General features: G+C 42.9%; 1 protein-coding gene across 6 annotated transcripts in view; it reads left to right on the top strand.

The window, feature by feature from the left end:
• The window catches only part of LOC140395329 (uncharacterized), a 228540-nt gene that overhangs the window by 125339 nt on the left and 90672 nt on the right, over positions 1 to 12529 (top strand). For all 6 annotated transcript variants that reach the window (XM_072482959.1, XM_072482960.1, XM_072482958.1 and 3 more), the window contains one exon: positions 9269 to 9304. In XM_072482959.1, coding sequence (XP_072339060.1) covers positions 9269 to 9304 — 36 coding nt within the window. The remainder of the gene's footprint in view (positions 1 to 9268; positions 9305 to 12529) is intronic.

The following is a 12529-nucleotide window of genomic DNA, read 5'->3' as shown; positions in this document are numbered from 1 at the left end:
TCTGTGGGTCGAACTTCCTGTTCCCGCCTTAAACACTAAAATTTTTAAAAAACAGCAAAGAGGGACCGAAAAACGGGAGCAGGTAAGTGTTTACTTAAATACTCACCCACCAGCTGCCTCTGCGCTCCGCTCCTGCTGAAACTCCCAAGATCTGCTCCTGTAAAGGTAAGTTACTTTAAAATTTCAGTACTCATTTGTTCTTCAGGGCAGGGACAATTGCTTCACAGCTCCAGGGTCCCAGGTTCGATTCCCGCATGGGTCACTGTCTGTGCGGAGTCTGCACATCCTCCCCGTGTGTGCGTGGGTTTCCTCTGGGTGCTCCGGTTTCCTCTCTCAGATAAATTGCCATTAGTGTCCAAAATTGCCCTTAGTGTTGGGTGGGGTTACTGGTTTATAGGGATAGGGTGGCGGTGTTGACCTTGGGTAGGGTGCTCTTTCCAAGAACCAGTGCAGACTCGATGGGCCGAGTGGCCTCCTTCTGCACTGTAAATTCTATGATAAGCTATGTTTAATCTTGGACAAAGATTCGGCACAACATCGTTGGCCGAAGGGCCTGTTCTGTGCTGTATTTTTCTATGTTTTATGTTCTAAAAAACTATCTATCTTTATCTTGAGAACATTTAATGAAGGAGCTTCACTGGGCGAGGAATTCCATAGATTAACAACCCTTTGGGTGAAGAAGTTCCTCCTAAACTCTGTCTTAAATCTCCTTCCCTTTATTTTGAGGCTATGCTCCCTAGTTCTGCTTTCACCCACCAGTGGAAACAACCTCCCCGCATCTATTCATAATTTTATATGTTTCTAGAAGATCCCGCCGCATCCTTCTAAATTCCAACAAGTACAGTCGCAGTTTACTCAACCTCCTCTCGTCGTCCAACCCCCTCAACTCTGGGATTAATCTAGTGAATTTCCTCTGCACACCCTCCAGCGCCAGTACGTCCTTTCTCAGGTGAGGAGACCAAAACTGAACACAATACTCCAGGTGGTCTCACTAACACCTTATACAGCTGCAGCATAACCTCCTTAGTCTTAAACTCCATTCTTCTCGCAATGAAGGACAAAACTCCATTCAGATTCTTAATCACCTGTTGCACCTATAAACCAACTTTTTGCGACTCATGCGCTAGGACACCCAGGTCCCTCTGCACAGCAGCATGTTTTAATATTTTATCATTTAAATAATAATCCCTTTTGCTGTTATTCCTACCAAGATGGATAACCTCACATTTGTCAACATTGTATTCCATCTGCCAAACCCGAGCCCATTCACTTAACCTATCCAAATCCCTCTGCAGACTTCCAGTATCCTCTGCACCTTTTGCTTTACTACTCATCTTAGTGTCGTCTGCAAACCTTTTCATTATATTTTCATTATATGTAAACCCATTACGAACGCTTGCCAGAGTTTCAAATGCTCTAAAACCACTTATCACAGCAGGGAGCCAAGTTCACAATTGGATTGACAGTTTTAAGAGGCTTTAAAGAGTTAGCTGTCTTTGCTGTGGTTAATGAATAAAAATGTGTTTGTTTGTACAACTGATCGATCACTTAAAGAAACTTAAAATTTTTGAATGGGAGTTTTCTCAGTATCAAGTGTGTATGGGCTGTTTAGCACAGGGATAAATCGCTGGCTTAAAGCAGACCAAGGCAGGCCAGCAGCACAGTTCAATTCATGTACCAGCCTCCCCGAACAGGTGCCGGAATGTGGCGACTAGGGGCTTTTCACAATTACTTCATTTGAAGCCTACTTGTGACGAGCGATTTTCATTTCATTTCACTTAGGTTGTTAGAAGTCATTTTATTTCATCTCCACATGGCTCCTGAGATCTTCAAAGTGGATACTGGGTGAGTGGCTTTGGAGGTAGCATGGGGGCATGTTGGTAGTAGTTAGCTTCAGGCCAGTTAGCTTAACTTCGGTAGTAGGGAAGATGCTGGAATCTATCATCAAGGAAGAAATAGAGGAAGAAATAGCGAGGCACCTAGATGGAAATTGTCCCTTTGGGCAGACACAGCATGGGTTCATAAAGGGCAGGTCGTGCCTAACTAATTTAATGGAATTTTTTGAGGACATCACTAGTGCGGTAGATGACGGGGAGACAATGGATGTGGTATATCTGGCTTTCCAGAAACCTTTTGACAAGGTGCCACACAAAAGGTTGCTGCATAAGATAAAGATGCATGGCATTAAGGGTAAAGTAGTAGCATGGATAGAGGCTTGGTTAATTAATAGAAAACAAAGAGTGGGAATTAATGGGTGTTTCTCTGGTTGGCAATCAGTAGCTAGTGGTTTCCTTCAGGGATCAGCGTTGGGCCCACAATTGTTCACAATTTACATAGATGATTTGGAGTTGGGGACCAAGTGCATTGTGTCCAAGTTTGCAGACGACACTAAGATGAGTGGTAAAGCAAAAAGTGCAGAGGTTACCGGAAGTCTGCAGAGGGATTTGGATAGGTTAAGTGAATGAGCTCGGGTCTGGCAGATGGAATGTAATGTTGACAAATGTGAGGTTATCCATTTTGGTAGGAATAACAGCGAAGTGGATTATTATTTAAAGGCTAAAATATTAAAACATGCTGCAGTGCAGAGAGACCTCGGTGTGCTCGTGCATGAGTAGCGAAAAATTGGTTTACAGGTGCAACAGGTTGATTAAGAAGGCAAATGGAGTTTTGTCCTTCATTGCTAGAGGGATGGAATTTAAGACTAGGGAGGTTATGCTGCAATTGTATAAGGTGTTAGTGAGGCCACACCTGGAGTATTGTGTTCAGTTTTGGTCTCCTTACTTGAGAAAGGACGTACTGGCACTGGAGGGTGTGCAGAGGAGATTCACTCGGTTAATCCCAGAGCTGAAGGGGTTGGACTACGAGGAGAGGTTGAGTAGACTGGGACTGTACTCGTTGGAATTTAGAAGGATGCGGGGGATCTTATAGAAACATAAAATTATGAAGGGAATAGAAAGGATAGATGCGGGCAGGTTGTTTCCATTGGCGGATGAAAGCAGAACGAGGGGGCATAGCCTCAAAGTAAGGGGAAGTATATTTAGGACTGAGTTTAGGAGGAACTTCTTCACCCAAAGGGTTGTGAATCTATGGAATTCCTTGCCCAGTGAAGCAGTAGAGACTCCTTCATTAAATGTTTTACAGATAAAGATAGATAGTTTTTTGAAGAATAAAGGGATTAAGGGCTATGGTGTTCAGATGGGAAAGTGGAGCTGAGTCCACAAAAGATCAGCCTTGACCTCATTGAATGGCGGAGCAAGCTCGAGGGGCCAGATGGCCTACTCCTGCTCCTAGTTCTTTTGTTCTTATGTATGGGGTTTGAGTGGGCGGGGGGGGGGGGGGCGGGGGTTAGAAATGAGGGCCAAACAGCCTTTTTTACAAATGGGCCGAGAAGCCACAAAGTCCCATCGAACCATGGTGAACTTTTAACTCTGCATCCCCCAGTACTCACTCACCTCCATAGTTGCAGGCAAACTTGATCACACTCTGCCCCCCACCCATCCAGAGCACAATTCATTTGTGCAGGGGTCTTCCAAGTCAGATTTCCTGACTCAAGCTTCTCACTTAGATGGTGAAAATTCAGCCCCAACTGTCATAATCGAGCGCTCTTACATACATAGATACATAGAAGATAGGAGCAGGAGGAGGCTTTTTGGCCCTTCGAGCCTGCTCCGCCATTCATCACGATCATGGCTGATCATCCAACTCAATAGCCTAATCCCGCTTACTCCCTATAGTCTTTGATCCCATTCTCTCCAAGTGCTATATCTAGCCACCTCTTGAATATATTCAATGTTTTAGCATCAACTACTTCCTGCGGTAATGAATTCCACAGGCTCACCACTCGTTGGGTGAAGAAATGGCTCCTTATACCTGTCCGAAATGATTTACCCTGAATCCTCAGACTGTGACCCCTGATTCTGGACACACCTATCATTGGTAACATCTTCCCTGCATCTACCCTGTCTAGTCCTGTTAAAATGTTATATGTCTCTCTCAGATCCCCCCCTCATTCTTCTGAACTCCAGCGAGAATCCCAACCTAGTCAATCTCTCCTCATATGACAGTCCGCCATCCCTGGAATCAGTCTGGTAAACCTTCGCTCCACTCCCTCGAGAGCAAGAACATCCTTCCTCAGAGAAGAGACCAAAATTACACACGATACTCCAGGTGTGGCCTCACCAAGGCCCTGTATAATTGCAGCAACACATCCCTGCTTCTAGACTCAAAACTCTCGCAATGAACGCCAACATACCATTAACCTTCTTTATTGCCTGCTGCACCTGCATGCGTACTTGGGCATGGTTTAGCACAGGGCTAAATAGCTGGCTTTTAAAGCAGACCCAGGCAGGCCAGCAGCACGAGTTCAATTCCCGTACCAGCCTCCCCGAACAGGCGCCGGAATGTGGCAACTAGGGGATTTTCACAGTAACTTCACTTGAAGCCTACTTGTGCCAATAAGTGATTTTCATTTCATTACCTTCAGCGACTGGTGCACAAGGACACCCAGGTCCTGCTGCACACTCCCCTCCACTAATTTATAACCATTCAGGTGGTAATCTGCCTTCCTGTTTTTGCTTCCAAAGTGAATAACCTCACACTTATCCAAATTATACTGCATCTTCTATGAATTAAGCCACTCACCCAACCTGGCCAAATGCTGTAGGATCCCTGCATCCTCGTCACAATTCACCCTCCCACCTAACTTGGTATCATCTGCAAACTTTGAGATGTTACATTTTGTCCCCTCATCCAAATCATTAACCCTGTGGTACCCCACTAGTTACTGCCTGCCAATTTGAAAAGGACCCATTAATCCCTACTCTTTGTTTCCTCTCTGCCAACCAGTTTTCTATCCACCTCAATACAATTCCCCCAATCCCATGCTCTTTAATTTTGCACAATAATCTCTTATGCGGGACTTTGTCGAATGCCTTCTGAAAGTCCAAATATACCACATCGACTAGCTCCCTCTTGTCAACTGCACTGGTTATATCTTCAAAGAATTCCAACAGATTTGTCAAGCATGATTTTCCCTTCATAAATCCATGCTGACTGACTGATCCTACCACTGCTTTTTAAATGTTCCGCCATAAAGTCCTTGATAATGGATTCAAGCATTTTCCCCACTCCCAATGTTAAGCTTACTGGTCTATAATTCCCTGCCTTCTCTCTACCTCCCTTTTATATACATATTGGAGTGACTTGAACTATCCTCCAATCTACAGAGACAGTTCCAGAGTCTATAGAATCCCGGAAGATGACCATATATTTCCAGAGCCACCTGGATTCTCAGGCCCTGGAGATTTATCCGCCTTCAATCCCATCAATTTGCCCAGCACCATTTCTCTACTACTGTTGATCTCCCTCAATTCTTCCCTCTTACTAAACCTTTCATTCTCCAACATTTCTGGCATCTGATTTGTGTCCTGGATCAAGTAAGTGTTTTTTACTCCAATATTGTACGTCAGTCTTGTTATGGGCGAGGCGTTTTCAGAACCCCAAAATGTATCATGGAGTTCAACCAACCTCCCCCTTTAATGTATTTGTTGCTTTTCCTAGCACACGGCTTTTTCCCTAGGTGTGGGATTACAATTATGGACACGTGGGTTTTTAAACACAAAACACTGTTTATTCCATGAACTCAACTTAACATCTTAAATAAACATTGGATCTCTTGACACCCCGTACTTCAAAGATAACTCAAAAAATATTGCAACAGTAAATAAATCCTTAAACTGTTCCTTCAAACTTCCAAGAGACTTAACACCTTTAAACAGTATCACATCAGGTTAAAGGATATATATATTTTCTGTAGAATGGCAGAGATATATTAGCTTGGTTGACTTCAGCTCCAGCACCTTGCTTTCTTCCTGCAGCTCTCTGGACACACACACACACACACACAAACTGTTTTTTCCAACTGCAAAACTAAACTGCGAAATGGCTATCTCCTTTTAATCAGTTCCCAGCAAAACAGCCAGGCACTTTTAAACTGCTCTCAGCAAAACCAGCCAGGCACTTTTCAAAACTGAAACTTCAAAATGGCTGAACTGAGCTGAGCTCCACCCACTCTCTGACATCACTGTTTTCTTAAAGATACATTGCTGACACATCCATTTCCTAAAGGCACTCTCACATGACACCGCCGCCCAAGAAAAAAAAAACCATCAACTCCAGATGGTTTCATTTTTCACTTTTGCACCATCCACTAAGAAATACACACAGTAAAAATACTTTTACGTTTCACAAAAAAAAACACACGCAAACAGGCATAATAATATAGTCCATTTTTCTTTGCTCTTCCTCCAACCAAAATCCTTCTCGATTGACAGCCTCTTTGAACAAAGTCTGTGCACGATCCATCGAATCCTTTACTCTTCGGCATTTTTCTTTAGAATCAGATAATTTAGTTCAATCTGACCACAGAGTCCCTCGCAATTGGTGATACAGGATCATTGGTGATCACAGCTTTCAGGCAGTTGAAAGTCCGCTGTCCATTGACATTTTTTTTGGTTTCTTTAGCAATTCCATCAGTGGAGTAATCACGCCACAAAACTTTTGCACAACTGTTCGATCAAATTCATTCATGCTAAGAAATCGCATTATTTCCCATAGTCTTGAGGGTATCGGAAATTCCGCAAGGAAAGTGATTTGGGCTTCTCCCAATTCCTCAACATTGTCTTTAATGTCTGATGCTGCCTTTCTAATGCTCCCTGCGATTCTGGATGGTACGCAGTTGATTTAAATTGTTTTATTCCTAAGCTATCCATAACTTCTTTGAATAACTTTGAAGTAAAATTCGTTCCTTGATCCGATTGAATTTCTGTGGTTAGTCCATATCTAGTAAAGAATTTAAGTAACTCCTCCACAATCCTTTTAGCTGTAATATTACCTACTGGAATGGCCTCTGGAAATCTAGTAGACGGCTTTCCTTTACCGCTCTAACAAACCCCACTGTCTTATCCTGTTTCACCACATCAGCCTTCCCAGTGCTTTTCTTCAACCACCAACACTGTGACTTTACATGGCCTAGTTTATTACAGTGAAAACATCTGAAACTTTTCATTTCTTTTCCACCCTCCTGGATTTCTTTTTTAATCTGAGGTACACTCTCTTTATCTGAGGTACACATCTCCCATCAGATCACCTTTACCTTTACCGCTTGAGTATTTCTCATGTCCCCAGTTTCTATCCCTCACTGGCTGAAACTGATGTCGGAAACCAATCTTTGATTTATGAACTAATTCATAATCATCTGCCATTTCCGCTGCTAATCTCGCAGTTTTAACCCTCTGTTCTTCCACATGACTTCTCACTACATCAGGAATTGAATTTTTAAACTCCTCCAAAAGTATAATTTCTCTGAGAGCTTCATACGTTTGGTCTATTTTCAAAGCCCTTATCCACCTATCAAAATTACTCTGTTTGAGCCTTTCAAACTCCATGTATGTTTGACCAAATTCTTTCCTTAAATTTCTAAACCTTTGTCTGTAAGCTTCAGGCACTAGCTCATATGCACTAAAGATGGATTTTTCACCTCCTCATACGTTCCAGATACCTCCTCCGGTAGTGAACACTTCACTAACTCTACCTACCAGCTTTGTTTGAATCAGTAATACCCACATGTCCTGTGGCCATTTCATTTGTTTAGCTACCTTCTCAAATGAAATGAAAAAGGCTTCCACTTGCTTCTCGTCAAACCTTGGCAATGCTTGGACATATTTAAGTAGATCCTCACCACGTCTTTGACTATGACGCTCTGTCTCATTATCCTCATCCACCTCCGCCAACTGTACGTGTCCCTTTACGTCTGCCAATTTTAACTGATTGTCATGTTTCATGGCCATTTTTTGAAGTTCAAACTCCCTCTCTTTATCTTTTTCCCTGATCTGTATCTCCCTTTCTTTTCTTTTTTGTTCTGCTAGGGCTATTCTTTCTTTTCTCCTTTCTTCTCTCTCCTTTCTTTTTCCTCTCTCTTTCTCTTTCTTTTTCCTCTCTCTCTCACTCTCGTATTCCAGCCGCTTTAATTCTTTCTGATGTTCCATTTGTTTAATTTGCAACTGAATTTTTGCCATTTCCAATGAGTCAAACTCTATCTCAGGCAACTTTAAATGCTTAACCACTGCCATAATTACCTCATCTTTTCGCATTTTGTCAGGTAATGTTAACTGCAATTTTCTTGCCAAATCTAACAGTCTGCTTTTCATTTCTGTCCGTAAGGTACTATGTGTGACATTCTCCAACCCCAAAAACTTCTGAGCCTCTGAAAGAGCCATTGTTCACAACACTCTACACACTTAAACTAAAATACCACACCAGAAAAGCAACAATCCTTCACTGTCTTTAAGTTCACAAAAGCCAATCCAATAGATAGACTTGTATCCCCCTCGAGCCCCCAATTGTTATGGGGAGGCATTTTCAGAACCCCAAAATGTATCATGGAGTTCAACCAACCTCCCCCTTTAATGTATTTGTTGCTTTTCCTAGCACACGGCCTTTTCCCTAGGTGTGGGATTACAATTATGGACACGTGGGTTTTTGAACACAAAACACTGTTTATTCCATGATCTCAACTTAACATCTTAAATAAACATTGGATCTCTTGACACCCCTTACTTCAAAGATAACTCAGAAAATATTGCAACAGTAAATAGCTCCTTAAACTTTTCCTTCAAACTTCCAAGAGATTTAACACCTTTAAACAGTATCACATCAGGTTAAAGGATATATATATTTTCTGTAGAATGGCAGAGATATATTAGCTTGGTTGACTTCAGCTCCAGCACCTTGCTTTCTTCCTGCAGCTCTCTGGACACACACACACACACACAAACTGCTTTTTCCAACTGCAAAACTAAACTGCGAAATGGCTTCCTCCTTTCAATCAGCTCACAGCAAAACAGCCAGGCACTTTTAAACTGCTCTCAGCAAAACCAGCCAGGCACTTTTCAAAATTGAAACTTCAAAATGGCTGAACTGAGCTGAGCTCCACCCACTCTCTGACATCACTGTTTTCTTCAAGGTACATTGCTCACACATCCATTTCTTAAAGGCACTCTCACATGACAATCTCAAAATCACCCACTCTTGTTTCCAAATTCAGGCATGTGGGGTTCTTCCTGAGCAAAACTGCAGGCTTATTGCTAAATGGTGTCAACCAAGAACCAAATTGCGACTGACCAACTTGTTTTATGTGGGAGCCTAATGCATTTTGCTACAGTATATGTAATAATCATATAATGATGTTTCTGTCTCGGTTACTTTTCAGAACAGTAGTTTTCTGGATGAAAGCTGGCTGCTTCCAGTAAGTACTGATATTTTCTGCCTTCGGTATGTAATTGGAGAGAGTGGCAACAACTCTATACTTGCTTCTATCATTCACTGCAGGAGAGACTATTTACTTAGAATTACAAAGAATGTACAACACAGAAACAGGTCATTCAGCCCAATAGGTTTATCATTGCATTTATACTCTGCATGAGCTTCCTCCCAACCCGATCAACGTATCCTTCTTTCCGTTCTCCTTCATGTGTTTATCTAACTTTCTCTCAAATCTGTGCTATTCACCTCTACTACATACTCTCTGGGTTAAAAAAATACTTTCTCCTGAATTGGATTTTGTAGTGTCGACCTTTTATTTGTGACCCCTGGTTCTGGTCTGACCTGGAAGTGGAAACGTCTTCTTCACATCTATCCTATTACATCCCTTCATAAGTTTAAAGACTCCTTATCTTCCCTTTTCTAGAAAAAAGAGCGGCAGCTTGTTCACAGCCTGGTCTTTGTCCATAATCACTAGTGCAGTCCAAGCCGCTATTTTTCATCGAGAAGCTTAGATAGTGAGTATCGGCAGGCTATTTAACCATGGAGGGCATCACAGCCAAACTTGGATTGTGTCTTAAGACACTGTCTTAACGCATGTACTTTCCAGTTAATGTTGCTGTGTAATGGTAGGAGCGCGATACATCGCTGATTGACCTAGGCCAATTGCCCCCACAACAAAGATCAGCTAATTGCATTGAGCAGATATTAAGCCTGTGTGCTTCTAGTTTGCACATGTGCAGTAACTCCCTGAACAATCTCAATTGCTGTGTTGTACATTAACTCTGAGTGTCAGCATGTTGTGGATAGGTCTTGACTCGAGGCTGACCATTTTCCAATTCTTGCCTACATCTGCACTGTGATGCTGAATAATAACTTTTATTTACTCTGTATGCAGTGCCTTTGAGCGCCCAATGGCTCTTCACAGAGATAGCAAACAAAATTTGGCACCAAACAATAGAAGGAGACACTAAGGTCGTTGATTGGTCAAAGAGGTAGATTTTAAGAAGTGTCTTCAAGAAAAAAAGAAAGGGGGGAAATCCAAGATGTATAGGACCTAGATAGCTGGAAGCAGTTCTGCCTGTGGTGGAATGATTATTAAAATTGATGTTGTGCAAGGGGCGAGAATTGGAGCGGTGCAGGTGTTTTGGAAGGTTATAGAGTTGGAGGAGATTATTGAGATTGGGAGGGAGCTCAAGTCATGGAAGAATTTGAAAAAAGTGTGAGGATTCTAAAATCAAGTCATTTCTTAACCAGAAACTAATGTCAACAAAGAGCAAAGGAAAGTACAGCATAGGAACAGGCCCTTCGGCCCTCCAAGCCTGCGCCGACCATGCTGTCCATCTAACCTAAAACCTTCTACACTTCCGGGGTCCGTATCCCTCTATTCCCATCCTATTCATGTATTTGTCAAGACGCCCCTTAAACATCACTATCATGCCTGCTTCCACCACCTCCTCCTGTCGTCGGTCAGCAATTACAGGGGTGATAGGTGAATGAATGATAGGGGCTGGTTTAGCACAGAGCTAAATCGCTGGCTTTGAAAGCAGACCAAGGCAGTTCAATTCCCGTACCAGCCTCCCCGAACAGGCGCCGGAATGTGGTGACTAGGGGCTTTTCACAGTAACTTCATTTGAAGCCTACTTGTGACAATAAGCGATTTTAATTCATTTCATGAAACTTGGTGCAAGTTAGAACATTGGCTGTAGAGTTTTGGATAACCTCAGGTTCACGTAAGGGAAGATGGGAAGCCTTGTGAAACAGTCTTTGAAATAGTTAAGTCGAGAGGTCGGAAAGGACTGAATGTGGCTTTCAGCAGCAGATGAGCTGAGGCAGAATCTGATGATGATAGGGAGGTGAAAAAAAACCCACTGTAAAGTCAAAAACCGTCTGTCACTGAGATTTTAACTCCCCGCTGCACAAGTCCGTAATTACATAGAACATAGACCATAGAACGATACAGCGCAGTACAAGCCCTTTCGGCCCACGATGTTGCACCGACATGGGAAGTCAAAAAACAAAAGCCATCTAACCTACACTATGCCATTATCATCCATATGCTTATCCAATAAACTTTTAAATGCCCTCAATGTTTGCGAGTTCACTACTATTGCAGGTAGGGCATTCCACGGCCTCACCACTCTTTGCGTAAAGAACCTACCTCTGACCTCTGTCCTATATCTATTACCCCTCAGTTTAAGGCTATGTCCCCTCGTGCTAGCCATTTCCATCCACGGGAGAAGGCTCTCGCTGTCCACCCTATCTAACCCTCTGATCATTTTGTATGCCTCTATTAAGTCTCCTCTTAACCTTCTTCTCTCTAACGAAAACAACCTCAAGTCCATCAGCCTTTCCTCATAAGATTTTCCCTCCATACCAGGCAACATCCTGGTAAATCTCCTCTGCACCCGTTCCAAAGCTTCCACGTCCTTCCTATATTGAGGTGACCAGAACTGTACGCAATACTCCAAATGCGGCCGTACCAGAGTTTTGTACAGCTGCAACATGACCTCATGACTCCGGAACTCAATCCCTCTACCAATAAAGGCCAACACTCCATAGGCCTTCTTCACAACCCTATCAACCTGGGTGGCAACTTTCAGGGATCTATATACATGGACACCGAGATCCCTCTGCTCATCCACACTTCCAAGAATTTTACCATTAGCCAAATATTCCGCATTCCTGTTATTCCTTCCGAAGTGAATCACCTCACACTTCTCTACATTAAACTCCATTTGCCACCTCTCAGCCCAGCTCTGCAACTTATCTATATCCCTCTGTAACCTGCAACATTCTTCCGCACTGTCGACAACACCACCGACTTTAGTGTCGTCTGCAAATTTACTCACCCATCCTTCTGCGCCCTCTTCTAGGTCATTTATAAAAATTACAAACAGCAACGGCCCCAGAACAGATCCTTGTGGTACGCCACTTGTAACTGAACTCCATTCTGAACATTTCCCATCAGCCACCACCCTCTGTCTTCTTTCAGCTAGCCAATTTCTGATCCACATCTCTAAATCACCATCAATCCCCAGCCTCCGTATTTTCTGCAATAGCCTACCGTGGGGAACCTTATCAAACGCTTTACTGAAATCCATATACACCACATCAACTGCTCTACCCTCGTCTACCTGTTCAGTCACCTTCTCAAAGAACTCGATAAGGTTTGTGAGGTATGACCTCCCCTTCACAAAGCCATGCTGAC

The sequence above is a fragment of the Scyliorhinus torazame genome, chromosome 18 (genome assembly GCF_047496885.1).
Source record: "Scyliorhinus torazame isolate Kashiwa2021f chromosome 18, sScyTor2.1, whole genome shotgun sequence".
Taxonomy (NCBI): Eukaryota; Metazoa; Chordata; class Chondrichthyes; order Carcharhiniformes; family Scyliorhinidae; genus Scyliorhinus; species Scyliorhinus torazame.
This window is presented reverse-complemented; position numbering and strand designations above follow the sequence as displayed.